General features: G+C 44.1%; 1 protein-coding gene across 4 annotated transcripts in view; it reads left to right on the top strand.

Annotated features, from left to right (window-relative positions):
- The window catches only part of RASGRF2 (Ras protein specific guanine nucleotide releasing factor 2), a 123,377-nt gene extending 108,830 nt beyond the window's left edge, over positions 1 to 14,547 (top strand). For all 4 annotated transcript variants that reach the window (XM_063179710.1, XM_063179709.1, XM_063179708.1 and 1 more), the window contains exons 20-27: positions 2,361 to 2,421; positions 2,881 to 2,984; positions 4,783 to 4,867; positions 5,855 to 6,052; positions 8,882 to 8,961; positions 9,948 to 10,065; positions 11,001 to 11,069; positions 11,724 to 14,547. In XM_063179710.1, coding sequence (XP_063035780.1) covers positions 2,361 to 2,421; positions 2,881 to 2,984; positions 4,783 to 4,867; positions 5,855 to 6,052; positions 8,882 to 8,961; positions 9,948 to 10,065; positions 11,001 to 11,069; positions 11,724 to 11,816 — 808 coding nt within the window. In that variant the 3' untranslated portion in view covers positions 11,817 to 14,547. The remainder of the gene's footprint in view (positions 1 to 2,360; positions 2,422 to 2,880; positions 2,985 to 4,782; positions 4,868 to 5,854; positions 6,053 to 8,881; positions 8,962 to 9,947; positions 10,066 to 11,000; positions 11,070 to 11,723) is intronic.

The raw sequence follows: 14,547 nt of genomic DNA, 5'->3' as shown, positions 1-14,547 counted from the left end.
GTCACCCTGAAGGATATTGGGTAAAAATACATCTTTTTAGAAACTGCCCCAGCCTTTGCATACATGCACATCTTTGGAAAATCATCCCCTTGTTAGCAGAGATCAGAGGAGCAGGAAAGGTTGGTTTGTGTTCCAAAGATCCATCAGGTCAGCTCTGGGAAAGGCTGTGTTTGGAATATGAATGACAAGGAAAATGTTGATGGGAGATGCTGAGCTGCTTCATGCCTTGAGTCATCAAACAAAGCAGCTGGTATTTCTTGTTTGATGGGATTTCTGCTGTGTGGACTGACAGGGTTTCTCTTCAGGGTAAAAAAGCTTTTTTAAATTCAGTATCTGTTCTGAAAGCTACACAAACCTCCCAATGTACGTTTTGCTTGAGACTTTATCAGCCTGATTTACTAACCCTGGAAATCTAGATAAAATTTAACTTATAATGAAGCAGGAAGGTGTAAGTTCAGACTGAACAGCAGTGAACAACATTAATAGATAATCCTATCTGGAGAAAAACAGGTTGCTTCCAGAAACAGCTCCTCCTCCTTCTTCTTCTTCAGACTAAACATAAATGAAATTGAGGGATATGCAGATGTCAAAATGTGATGGATGAACAATTTTTCTGCCTTGTATGATCTCACCAAACAACACATTTCAGGCTCTCTAACTTGCCCTAGCTTTTAAATATTTTTAATATGCTTTATATACCACAAAGAAAGGATGAGACTCATGCTTAATACTTTAAAGTAGAAAATTATTTTAATATTTAGCCTGCTCAGGCATGAAGAATAGTGAGAGAGAGAGAGAGTCTTAACTGGTGATTCTAAGAATTAGAAAGGTATTTCTTTTATATTTTCTTCCTAATTTCTGAACGTACTGGAGGAGTGACCCTGTTGAGTCGTCCCTAAGGGTGACACTGCTCAGGAGAGCCCCTCTGTGCCTTTGCTGTCTCCTGTGACTCTTTCCACGAGGATCTGCTTCTTGCCAGCTCCCAGGAGCTCTGCAGGAGGGCAGTGGGAGCTGTCCAGTGAGTGTCCCCAGCCCTCTGCTGCAACTGGGCATCCCAAGGCTGAAAACAGCACAAACTGAAGTGGAAGCTGCTGTTGATGCTGTCAAAAAATTACCATTATCCAGTCTTCAGGTCTGTTGTCCTCTGCAGATTTCACTGTAGAATAATTATGGATAAAAGGAGAGTAGGTCTTGGGTTTTTTCGTGAGACCACTGTGCTAGGAAAAAAGCATCTGTTTAGAATGACAGATTGAAAATCTACATAAGACATGAGATGTGGTGGTGGAGAGTACCAGGAGGCAAAGATTAAAGTTAACTGCTTTCAGTCTTTTCAGAATTCATGCTTTATTTCATATTAACCAAATACAACAATTTCAGTATCAAAGGCAAGAACCTGATCCGACATAAACACAACATAACACGACATTATATTTAAGCATCTCAGATTTTGCGAGACTGCTGAGGGTTCCTGGGGCAGAGGCACGGGGCCCGTGTGGTGTTCCTTGCCAGAGGCTGCTGTCGCAGGCTGAGCAGCGCCTTCCTGCAGGCCCCCAGGCATGGGGAGCAGCACAAAATAAGCTGCTCTGCGGGGCAGATTCCAGGCTATTTACAGCAGCTGAGGCTGCGCTCCTCATTATCCGGGCAAGGAGCTTAGGGCTCTCCTGGAGAGCTAAACACGCCTTGCCCTGCAGGCACAAGGTGTTTCCAGCCCTTATGGGGAAAAGCAAAAAGAGAAAAGTGTGCTTTCTGACAGCCTTTTACATTCCTCTCCTGTTCCTTCTCCCTGAATCTTCTCGCTCCTATATTAGATAAATCCAGTGTTGTCAAGGTTTCTTTCTGTCTGTTAATTCCACATGAAGGGATAAGATCCTGTGTGTATATTCATATTATGTGCCAATATGCTACATCAGGGAAGGTGTTTGATCAATACTTGCTTTTGCCTAGGTAACTTTTGACCCATTACTCTGAAATAATCACGGGTTTCCTGTAGCAGAATTGGAAACATTCATTAACACTTTTATTACTGAAAGGAAATCATGTCCTTGCTACAAGTACAAGCTGCAGTTTGAGGTCCATTTCCGCACACTGAGCTCCGTGTGGGACACTGAACAGGACAATTTCCAGGATTCATTAGCTGAGAGATCTTAAACCTCCATGGAAATATTTCATCTTACATGTCTCTGATGCTGTAATAGTTTACATGTTTTTACTTAAAGCAAGACATGACTTCTTAGGCTACAGATTTTTTTTTTCCTTTACCTCCTCAATTGCAGACTTAGGATTTATTTTAAATAAACCATTTTTCTCATAACCATGGACAATTATATTTATATAGGATGTCCTGCCGCTTTATTTTTCAGGACTCTTTCTCAGGATGATCAAGATGATAACCATTTGAAAATAGAGGATATCATTCAGATGGTAAGTTCATCTTGACAGTTAAATACTCCTAGAGAAATGTTGTGTGTTTGAGTCAATAAAATTTAACACAATTGCAACCTGTAAAGTACTTCTGGATAGATATACTGTTTTTTATACCAGGAATGTCAATTTCAGTTTAGAGATTGTAAGATTTTGGCGCCCCTATCCAAAATGAACACGTCAGAACTTTAGTATTTGGATAAAATCTCAAGATTGTAAAACAGGGGAAGATATTAATATACGTGAAAATACAAGAGGAGAATATGCAGAGTTTATTAACTCATGTTCATACTCCTGAGCTGGTGCATGCCTGTTTTACGAATTTCCAGGCCGGTGTTTGTGTTGTCTGCGATTGTTGCTAATCCTCATTTCTCCTGATCCCGAGGTTAATTGCAGCGCCACTGCGGGCTCCCGGGCAGCTGCTCGTGCCCTCCCCTCAGAGCTGTGCTTGCCTTGCAGGCAGACTGCCCCAAGCCCGAGTGCTTCGAGATGCTGTCGGCCATGGAGCTGGCGGAGCAGATCACCCTGCTGGACCACGTCGTGTTCCGCAGCATCCCCTACGAGTGAGCTCCCTGCACGTGGGGCCGGGGGTTTGCATAACTCCCTGCCCTTTGCCCAGGCCTCTGGCAGCAGGCAGCAGCCTTATGGAGGTGCCCAGCACCCCAAAAGCCCCTCTTGTTCACAAGTTCTTTCATAATGGCTGATTCGGTCTATTAGAGAATGAACTGTTTATTTAATAGACTGTCTTGGTGTGAAAAGCCAGGTGTCTGCTGAGGAAGGCAGGAGTCTCCTATGAAATGGAAAATGCAAACCCCCTCCCTCTAAATTATTATGATTTTGAAATTAAGGGTCTCTCAGGCAAAGATATGGGAGCAGGAATAACAGCTCTGTACCAGGAAAATTAACAATACAAATGCAATAGCACAGAACAGCCCGCAGCCAGAGTGCTCACAGTCCCTGCCCCTGAGTGCCAGGGGGTGTCCCAGCCCCATGCCAGGGGGGCTCAGCCCTCCTGCAGCCCCAGCTGTGGCTCTGCTGCAGCAGGGACCCTGCACAAGGGGGGAGCTTTCCTCTGCAGCTCCAGGGCTGCTGCAGATGGGCCTGGGCTCCCTCTGGCCACGCAGGGCAGCAGAAAGCTGCTCCTCTGGCAGTGCAGGGGGCAGAGGCTGCTGGGGTGTCCCAAAGCTCAGATTGGATCCAGGCAGGAATGCTTGGCTCCTCCCCTGGGCGGGGCATCTCCCCGTGGGATGGTGGGATTGGCTCAGCCCTGCAGGGACACTCCCTGGCCATGGACAGGAGACAATAATGAATGGACCATGGACAGAAGGTGATTAATGATGAATGGCCCATGGGCAGAAGGTGATTAATAATGAATGGGCCATGGACAGCAGAGAGCTCCTGGAGGGAGGATTGGCTGTGGGAGAGGTAAAGAACAACTGTCCCATGGACAGCAGAGAACTGCCCCAGCTCTGACAGGTGGGAATATAATAAACACCCAGCTAAACCTGAGACATGGATACAAAATTAACAGACATAGGACTTAAAACAAATTATACTACACAGGAATAAGGACAAAAACAAAACTACTCATAGATATATACAGCATGAGGTTGAAAGTACCTGTTAACGTTACAGCTAGTGAAGAAATAATAGAACTTAGGATTCAATGGCTCTTACCATCCAGTTGTTAGTGTGGCACACATGGAGATCCTTTCCCTCAATCCCCAGGGAAGCATCCATGGAATCTGTGTCCAAACTCCAGAGAAAAGTCTCAAACACTTTCAGGGTGTGGGAAGCTTCTGCCTCTGTGGTAACTCGTGTGTCTTTTACAGTTTGTAACACAGTCAGGAACATTTCTTTTATCTCTTCCCACATCTGCTCTCCAGACTGAGATGTTGATTGTTAGCTGGGGCCTGAGCCCTTTTGGTGCTGGAGATGATCCCTTTTGGGCCTTGCAGCCTGGGTTATCTCTGCACAGCTGCCCCCACTGTCTGTGGTAGAGAGGGAGGACACTCCTGGCACAGAGTGTCCCTTGTGGGGCCAGTGCCACCCCCAGCTCAACCCTGACAAAAGGGTTTGCACACATACAGGGATAACCTGGTGTAAATAGGGTCACAGTGCTGGAAATTGGGATGAGGTGACAGGGGAGAGGGGATTAAGAGAAAAATAATTTTTTTCACTATTTACCATTTCAGTCAACATTAAAAATGGTATAGTGAGATGCTGGCATTAGTGTAAAGCTGTGTTATTAGCTTCCAGCAAATTGAGGTATCCTTGAAATGTCCTGCTTAGGCTATTGCAGACACACTCTCTACTGTGTTTATGAAGATTTTGTTTGCTTTTTCTCCCATCAATGTCTAGAGAGTTCCTTGGGCAGGGCTGGATGAAAATGGATAAAAATGAGAGAACACCCTACATTATGAAAACTAGTCAACATTTTAATGATGTAAGTAGTCTCCAATACAGACTTGCTTTCTAGGAACCCCATCTACTGTCTCTGACCTCTAGAACAGAAATGTGTTGTGTTGCAATGTGATGTGATGTGTTATCTATTAGCGACTGAATGCTGTAGCCTCTTTGTAATTAACAATTTAAATCAAAGCAGATGAAGGTTCTCATTTTCAATAATTGGTACTCAGCATTTTAGTGGCAATTTAGGAGAGTAGAACATTTTAAACTGTAGCACAGTGCTTTTTAGCCTACTGAAGAAACTTCAATTTCTCCAGAGAAATATAACACCAATCCTGTTTAATGCCTTTGTATCACTTCACATGTCTTTTTCCTTTATCATTTTCCTTGAACTTTACTGGGAGACTTCCCAATCAGCTTTGGTGCTGATGGCTTGGAGACCTTCCCATTGCATCCCCAACCTTTCTTTCCTGTCCCCATCCCTTCCACCTGCCCCAAGCTCTGTTTCCAATGCCCTTTCCCTGGGTTTATGAATCACAGAACTCACAGAATCACCGGGTTGGAAGAGACCTTCAAGATCATGGAGTCCAACCCAGCCCCAACCCCTCAACTGAGCCCTGGCACCCAGTGCCACATCCAGGCTTTATGATGGGGACTCCACCACCTCCCGGGGCAGCCATTCCAGAACTTTATCACTCTTTCTATAAAAAACCTTTTCCTAATATCCAACCTACATTTCCCTCCGTGCAGCTTGAGGCTGTGTGCTCTGGTTCATGTCAGTTCCTGGGGAAAGAGCCCAGCCCCATCTGAGCACAGCCACCTCTCAGGGGGTTGTAGAGAGTGATAAAGCCACCCTTGAGCCTCCTTTTCTCCAGGATAAACACCCCCAGCTCCCTCGGTCGTTTGTGTTCCAAGGGCCATCATTTCTGTCATGCTTACCCGGGGGTTCTCCTGCCTCGGCCCGACACGTTAGAAGGGATGGTGCCCCATCTCGCTGAGCCCCTGCCTCTCTCTCCACGGCCAGATGAGCAACCTGGTGGCCTCTCAGATCATGAGCTACGCGGACGTGCCCTCGCGGGCCAGCGCCATCGAGAAGTGGGTGGCGGTGGCCGACATCTGCCGCTGCCTGCACAACTACAACGGCGTGCTGGAGATCACCTCGGCCCTCAACAGGAGTGCCATCTACAGGCTCAAGAAAACCTGGGCAAAGGTGTCCAAACAGGTGAGAGGGACGCAGCCATGGCAGGGTCTTGTATTTGCTGGGACGCCCATCGCCGGACGGAGGAATGAATCTGACTCCGTGTTCTCAGAAGGCTAATTTATTATTTTATGATGCTATTTTATATAAAGAATACTATATACTAAGCTATACTAAAGAATACAGAAAGGATGCTTACAGAAGGCTAAAAAGACAATAAAGGAAACTTGTGACTCCTTCCAGCCTGACCATAATTGGCCAATAAGTCAAAATAATTCGCATGAAACCAATCAAGCAACCACCTGTTGGTAAACAATCTCCAGCCACATTCTAAAGCAGCAAAACACAGGAGAAGCAAATCAGATAATTATTGTTTTCATTTCTGTCTGAGGCTTCTCAGCTTCCCAGGAGAAAAATCCTGGGCAGAGAGATTTTTCAGAAAATATGACAGTGACTGTGGGAGGTTCTGATTCCATCACCTGCTGTAAACAACCTTTTCCTAATATCCAACCTACATTTCCCTTGGTGCAGAGGCTTTCCCAGGGGCTGAGACAGGGCCCCTCCTGTGAATATTTCTGCTTTTCCACCACCTGGGATGTAGGAAATGGAAAGATACAAACTTCCACATACTGAAGTGTTTGAGTTGCAGCCTTGGAAGAAGCTTGGATTGATGAAAAAATAAAAGTACACAGACATTAGGCAGAAAAATTATAAACTTGTTTTTCTATAGTTGTAAGTAAGAATATGCCTTCACTAAGTGAGAAACCTCATTGGGTAAGATGGTGAAGGGTTTTATAGTGTAGTAATGTAATTATATAGAGTAAGCTAAGAGATTAGACGTTATAATAGAAGCACATATGTGTACGTGTAATTCTATATATAATTTTATTATTATATATATAAAATTATATGCAATTATTATATAATAATTATCAATTATATATTATATTTATAATTATTTATTATTATACATAATATATAATAATAGATAAAATAATATATAATTATATATTTATATATTATTTGCTATAGCATATTATATATTAGATATTATACTATATAATATAATAATGTATAATATCAAGAAATAATATGTTCATAGTATATATATATTATAATACATAATTATTATAAGTATATATATATAATTATATATCATTTTAATAGAATTTTATCCTATTGGATAAAAGCATTCATAGTGCAGAACAATTAAGTAAAGGTGATAGGTTAGAAAAACAAAAGAAACTGTCACAACTTTCCATTGGATTAGAATGTTCTATATTGCATTGTAATGAAGAACTTGTGACTACCTTGAGCTATGGTTGACTTCTTACTCCTCTAAAATCTCACAAGCTTTGAGGCTGATGTTTATCTGAGTAATAAATTGTTTTTAGCTCAGCAATAGTCCCATCCCTTCATTAAGGTGTTGATAATAGTGGGACTGGCATTTTCTGTCCAGGAATTTTGCATGTAGCTTTTTTAATCTGTGGGAGCAAAATCTTTTCAAGGTAATTGGAAGGTGCCAGAGACTATTTGCCCTGAATGGCTGAAATGTTCAAGTAAAATAGATTTAGATATTTTCTGATAGACACATCTGGTGGTTACAAGCTCTGGTTAAAGTCTGGTCATGTGCCTAAAATAGGAACTGCCTGTGCAAAAAGCCTTTAGGAAGGTCAGTACCTCTCAAATTCCTGAGCTTTTCTACCCAGTAAGAGACTGTTGATAAAAAATCTTCCTTCTCATTTAGGAGCTCAAGTTTAGGTGCAGTGAACACCTCCTTTAAACCCTTACTGGCTGCTGAGAATGTCAGCAAAAACTGCCAGCCACAAAAACAAGACACACACATTTAAAAAAAAGGCCTGTCAGGATGAAGATAATCCACTCTTTTATGTTCTGTGCTCTAAATGGTTCAAAGAAATACAATTAAAATAAATTCTATCTGTAGCACCTTTTCCAGGCAGCTTTTTCTCAGCTGCTTCACAGCTGGTGCTACATTCTTCTATTTAAAAATCTGTTTAAAATTCTTCCAGTACAAACTTTTATAAGTGAGTTTACCTCCCAACATTTTTATGGATGGAACTTGTTTGATTTTTAAACTTTTCAATTAAAAAATAAGAAACCAAACCCACAGCAGACTGATGTTGTGGCACAGTCCTCTGGTACCTGTTGGGAATGCAATCTGGGTTTTTCATCAGCCTGCCAAGTAGACGAAAGTGACTCTGTCTGCCTACAGCTCCCTCTTGATTGGAAATTCAGTTTCAAATAGGATGAATTTCTCATCGTTCTCTACACTCAAGTCTCAAGTCAGTAGCCTGAACAGGCTGAAAATCAAATTTATTTCACTTAAGAAGGAGCCAGGTTCTGGTGATGCCCACTGACAGTGATTTGTCTAAGACATGAATAAATTCTCATTTACATATTCAGCTTTTCTCTGGAACTTGGAGGCAAAATCAGCTCAGTGCAAGCTCCAAGGCAGTGATCACCCCTTGCTGTCACCAACCTCAGAAGATGCAGCTGAGGACCCTCAGCCACATGCAGGATCTGTAATGTTCTTGTGTGCACAGCAAACTGAATTCCAGGCCATCAATGTAATAAATATGTGGGTTTTCCTCCACTTGCAGGGTAATATCAGCATAAAGACAGGTTCTGTATATCACTCATCATGCTGCCTAATCTCCATTTGCAGAAAGACAGGAGGAACTGCAGTGGAGCTGAGTTCCTAATTCAGTAATGCCTGTTATACTACTCTAGGAAATGGGGTGGGGATAATAAGTGAATTACAGCTTGGGTAGAATCTCATTCCAGTCATTTACATGCACCAGCAATGACATCTGAAATGCATTTTCTTCCCAGACAAAAGCACTCATGGACAAGCTTCAGAAGACTGTGTCATCTGAGGGAAGATTTAAAAACCTGAGAGAAATGCTCAAAAAGTAAGCCTCCCTACAGTGTACAACTGTGTTTTGTTATAAACAGAGGATAGTTCATGGTAAAGATCAATTGGCTGTGATTAGGCTTTAATTTTTTTTTTCCTAATAACCTTTTAAATTCTAGGTTGGTTCTATTTGGCAATATGGTTTTGCTGCATATGCTGTGATTTAATACCCCTGATGGGTAAACATAGTAGCTCCAGAGAATTACTGAAACAAATTAAACTATTTTTCTGTCTGAACATTCCCTGTTGGGGTTTCACTTACACTGATAAACTCTCTCAATAAGTGTAAAGCCAGCTTTATAAATTGAAGTTTTTATGAAAAACAGAATTGTTCTAGTTAAGAATTTTAGGGTTTGGTACTAAGCCTGTGTCAGGTCACAGACTCATTCCTATGACAATAAATTATGATTCTGACAAAACATTATGAGAGGAACATAGAGATAGGACAAAGGCACAGGGATATTTCTTCTGCTGTGGCCTTCCAGCCTGCTGCAAAAACAGCCTGCTGCTTTTGTGCAGCAGTCCTTGAACATTGTTTTCTTTAATTGCTTTGCTGGATTGTGTTTGACATTCTGTAATTTTGGTATCCAGAATATTCCATGCCGAGTGTTCTACAGTTTATGTAGAACTGATTTCAGCCATACAAAAACCTGGATTTTTGTGAGCTTTGTAATTGGGAGCAGGCTTTTCAGAATTGAGTGGCATAAGTACCTCAAGTGATCTTGAGAGGAGCTGAGAACTGAACAGCCAGAATAATTAATGGCCTATTTTAAAGATGCCATTAATATTAGATATTGGGCAGAATGCATTCAATTTATCACAGGCAGATCAAACAGAACTCAGGCAGAGCCAGAGGAGCTGTTTGTCCTGGAAAGGAATACAACCCATGGAGTAGAACTGGGCAAATAATAAAGAGTTTGTGCAAGTTAGAGAAAAATTTGCAAATGTAGCTGCAGGCAAATAAGCTGGTTTGTTGGTTTACAGCTGTAACCCACCTGCTGTTCCCTACCTTGGGATGTACCTGACTGACCTGGCATTTATTGAGGAAGGAACACCCAACTTCACTGAAGAAGGCCTTGTCAATTTCTCCAAAATGAGAATGGTAATTTTCAGTTTCCTACATGCTTCGCCAACAGGTGTTTAATTGCATGAGTTAATTACTGATTTCACTGCAACTCCTCTGAATTTCCCTTTGGAGAAGCTGCTTTGGTGCTGTGCGCTAGAGGCAGCTGGGAGAGCAATTACTCGACCCAGTCTTCTATCCCCACCTTCTGGCAGGCTGGGTGCTTTCACGGGCTGAATCTGTCCCCGGTTCACTTTCTCAGAAAGGACAGCAAAAGCAGCTGCCTGGAGCTCGTGGTGGAGCAAGAAAAAGCTTTTTTAAATAACCAGAATTAGAGGAATGCAGTGATTCACCAGGAAGCAGTAATCACAATGTTCCTTTCAGAGTGTGCTCTGGTCTATCTGAAAAGCGCTTTAAAGTTGATGTCTCTCCCAGTGCCGTGTAATGCTGTTTTGTAACAGCTCCTCGGAGGGAGGCATGGAAATTTCTCCTCTAATCTCAGCTTAATGCCCATCTTAGGGCTACACTGCAGCAGTCACTCGAGGCAAAGAATGGGGAGGTTTCATTATGGGCAGAGTGTTTGCTCACTCGGGGCTGGCTGGGGAATAAATGTTTTCTTTGGGAAAGTGAAGTCCCGGGGAGCTGCTGGGAGATGATCTCTACCCTTCCCTTCTCCTGACAGAGGAGGAGTTAGCAGAGGCTAGCAGAGACAGAGTAAAGTCTTGCCAGGAATGAAGTGTTGTGGCTGTAATTGTGACAGGCAGCGATCTCTACCAGGTCTACAAGTAAATAAATGTGTACGCTTCTATAATGAAGTTATATTTTTAAATATGTAAGTTGAAGTTATATATTTATATATATATATATATATATATATTAGTTGAGTGGAATAATTTGGTGCAGAATTGTTGCTTTGTGTAGCTTAGCTGAAGCAGAGCTGTGCTTGAGCTGACGTGCTCGTGTTCTTTTGAAAGATCTCGCACATCATCAGGGAAATCCGCCAGTTCCAGCAGACCTCCTACCGCATCGAGCACCAGCAGAAGGTGAGGCTCCTGCTGCTCCTGAAATCAGGCTGTGGCAGCAGTGACTTGGGAGCCACAGCTGCCCCTGAGAGCTCAGCCTGGTGTCTTCTGCTCCCACGCGTGGAGGAGAGGACAGACAGACAGACGGACGTGTCCTTGGGGTGGTGAGACCCCCACCCCGCAGGACCTCTTTGTCTGATGCCTTCTAAAGAAGTGTTTTGCTCCTTTGGGAGGTCCCTGGGGATTGCAGCCTTGGAGGGTGTGAGGGGTTCAGAGGGAGGTGTGTTCCCCCTGCCCTGAGATCCTGGGATGAGGGTCAGGAGGTGCCCCAAGCATCTGCTGGGGCATCCTGCAATTCCCTGTCCCTTTGCCCTTCTTGGGGGTGATGCAGCTGTTACCAAAGCTGGTCAGTGCCTTCACAGAAGGCTCATCTCAGACTCCAAAAGAGCAGTTTGGGCTGAGGTAACCTGACAAAGGATTTGCTCATTCTTAAGAGGAATTAATCCTAATTAATTCTGGGGTACTGCAGGTGCATCTTCATGCCAGCAGCATTCCAAGCTGGCTTGCCCAAGGAAACAACACAAGGTCAGGACCCAAAATGTGCTGAAAGGGAAGGAAAGCTGCGAGGTTTCTGTGCCAGTTGCATGCAGCCTGTCCCTCTGTGTTTCCCCACAGGTCACTCACTACCTGCTGGACAAGACCCTCATCATGGACGAGGACACGCTGTACGAGCTGTCCCTGAAGATCGAGCCGCGGCTCCCGGCCTGAGCCCTGCCCAGCCCTGCACACAGCTCCGGGGGGAGCCGCGCCTGCCACCGCCCAAACACAGCCAGAGACACTCCTACCAGAGCGCCAGCTCTCTTTCCAATAAGAGTCTCACAGCCTTTCCCTCTCAGGCAACACAACACCTGTGTTGGAGGTGAAAGGCAAAGACCCTTCCTACCCGGCTTAAGCGATTTCTGCTTTGCAAAGATCATGTGTGGCACTAGGGACCATGATTTTCCTGGAAAACAGGAGACTTTCCTGTGAACAGGCACTCACTGCAGCCATCTCATGTGGCAAATCAAGGGTACAGATTTAAATGGTGGTAATGGACTCAGGTGTGTTAGGATAAATAAGCAAAGTGAGGTGGCTGGGTTGATGGCTAACTATGTGTTCACTGAGGCAGTAATGGCTGTGGTGTTCTCATTGTGTTAATTTCATTGAAAATGCAGGATTTTAGCACTCATCTACTGCTTTGGAGTGATATTAAGACAGCATCTAGTAACTTCAGATCTGCAGTTGTTCAAAACACCTGCTGTACATTTCATGCTACTCATTACAAAACATTTTCTTCTTTAAATGTCTCATCAGCCTTTTCTAAGGTGACTGATTGTATCTATAAAAAGTATTTGTAAATATGTTTTCCATCAGTGAGAGTATTTGCAGCATGGGAAGCAAATGGACTGGTGGAATAGTTGTAAATAGTTGCCAGCTGGGAGGGTGAGGGACCCAGAGGAGTGGTGCAGGGGATGGGGAGCACACAGCTCTGGAAGAGGCACTTTATTTTCCTGCACCTCCTGCAGCTTCTCTGACAAGTCAGGCTACAGGGCACATTCTGGACACACTGTGCAGAGAAATACTTGTCTGTCTGGCAGCAGGTGGTGATCAGCAGTGAACACTTGGAGCTGCAGTGGCAGTTTTGTTTTACGTGGAATCAGTGGTGTGAAAGATGTCTTTTTTGGGGTCGTTTTTGAGGGGGTTTTTTTTTGTTTTTTTGGGTTTTTTTCGTTCAGCCATTTGGCGATGACTTAGCTGTAAAACTGAACGTGTCAGTGGCAAACATTGAACGCCAGCATACACAAAGTATGTGTTTTTATCTGAGCTGGTAATTATCACTTGCTTTTGTTTGAGAAAATGTGCTATTTGTAAATGTTTTCAGAGCCTCTGGTTTTGTGACGTACCGGGTGGACAGATGTCATTTCTACAGTAGTTGTTGTACTTCTTGTATTTTCCTCATCAAGAGTGGCCTGTTGTATCTGCATGGGAAGTGAGCTCAAATGCTGTAAAGGGCATCATAGTATAAAACACAGGTGTTAGCACTGTCGAAAACAAAAATTGGCTGGAAAAGTGTCCTTACTTTTCCAATGATACTCAGCCAGTTGAAGAAATAGGGCTATATCACCGTATACCTCCCTTAAATCCTCTCAGGGAGACAGATGTTTAAAACAGATTGTGACTTAGGCCTATTTGATCTGACATCTCTTACACAGTCGTGATGCTTCTTAACGCTGGCCATGAACAATGGACCTGCCTGGCTTGTGGTTGTTGTCTTTATTTGCACTTTAATTACATTGCTGGCCCAGCCCAGAGCTGCACAACGAGTTCCATTTGTTCTGTCTGAGTGTGAGCGGCCAGCATCTACAAATGTACCTTAGCAACTGTAAATTTCATTAAGGTCCTTCTCCACAAGGACCATCTCCTTGTAAATAACTGCATGGGGAGGTGTCGAAGGGACTGGAAAATTCCTCCATTAGAAAAGCAGACAGCAGGAGAGAAGGACATGCTAGGAACACTTTAAATAGTTCTGGCTGATGGTTGCTGTAGAAATGTTACTTATAGAAGCTTTTTGTTGTTAAAAAATGTGTTTGTTTCTTCTGACTAATGATCGACAAGAAGCTGATTGCATCCCAATGCATGATATGAGGAGAAAAAAATCGAGCATGGTTTATTTGGACCACAAAACCAACTGACTGTGGATTCTCTGTGCAAAAGCAGTTACCATTCAGCAGTTCGATGAAACGCTTTGAAGTAATGGAGCAGCAGGGAAAACGTGGTCCAAAAAGTGATTTCTTAATGTTGTTTCTGTTGTTTCTCTGTTAACAAGGAAAACGTGTAACAGCGGTCAGTGTGAATGGGCATCTCTGTTGTACGCTGTGAAGTGCTGCTTTATCTGCCTGTACCCGGTTTTACCAAATCTCGATGTTCTTAGGGTTACAGGGTCCGAATGCTCGTCGTGCTCGTGTCCGAGTTCTTGCTGTGTGCTTCTCACGCTGCTCCGTGCATCAGCGCTGGCTCGCAGGGCTGGGCTGGAAATCGCTGCAAGCCGCTCGTTCAGCCCCTCGGGGAAAGCACGTCCCGCTCCTATGCCAAAGGTTGCCTCTTGCCCCGGTGGCCGGTTTGGGTCAGAATCGGGAGAGTTGGATGCTTGATCTGTGTTCGTAGCAGCAGCAGCAGCAGAATTGTTTAAAAATTGTCGTGGTTACGGTAATGTTTGACTTGCTGATGGCTTCACGTCGATGTTTTCGCTTGGGGATACAATGCTTTTGTTAAAGCACAGGGAGAAGCGAGGATGCGCCTCGTCGCCCACGGCCCCTGCCGGGGCTGCAGCGGTGAGCGCGGCTGGAAGCAGCTGTTAGCAGCTGTTAGCAGCTGGAAGCAGCTGCTCCGCAGCCCCCGCGGCCGGGCCTGGGCTCGGCGCTGCCCCCGGAGCGGCCCGAGTGCCTCAGCCGCGCCCGGG

This window comes from Melospiza melodia, chromosome Z (genome assembly GCF_035770615.1).
Source record: "Melospiza melodia melodia isolate bMelMel2 chromosome Z, bMelMel2.pri, whole genome shotgun sequence".
Classification (NCBI taxonomy): Eukaryota; Metazoa; Chordata; class Aves; order Passeriformes; family Passerellidae; genus Melospiza; species Melospiza melodia.
This window is presented reverse-complemented; position numbering and strand designations above follow the sequence as displayed.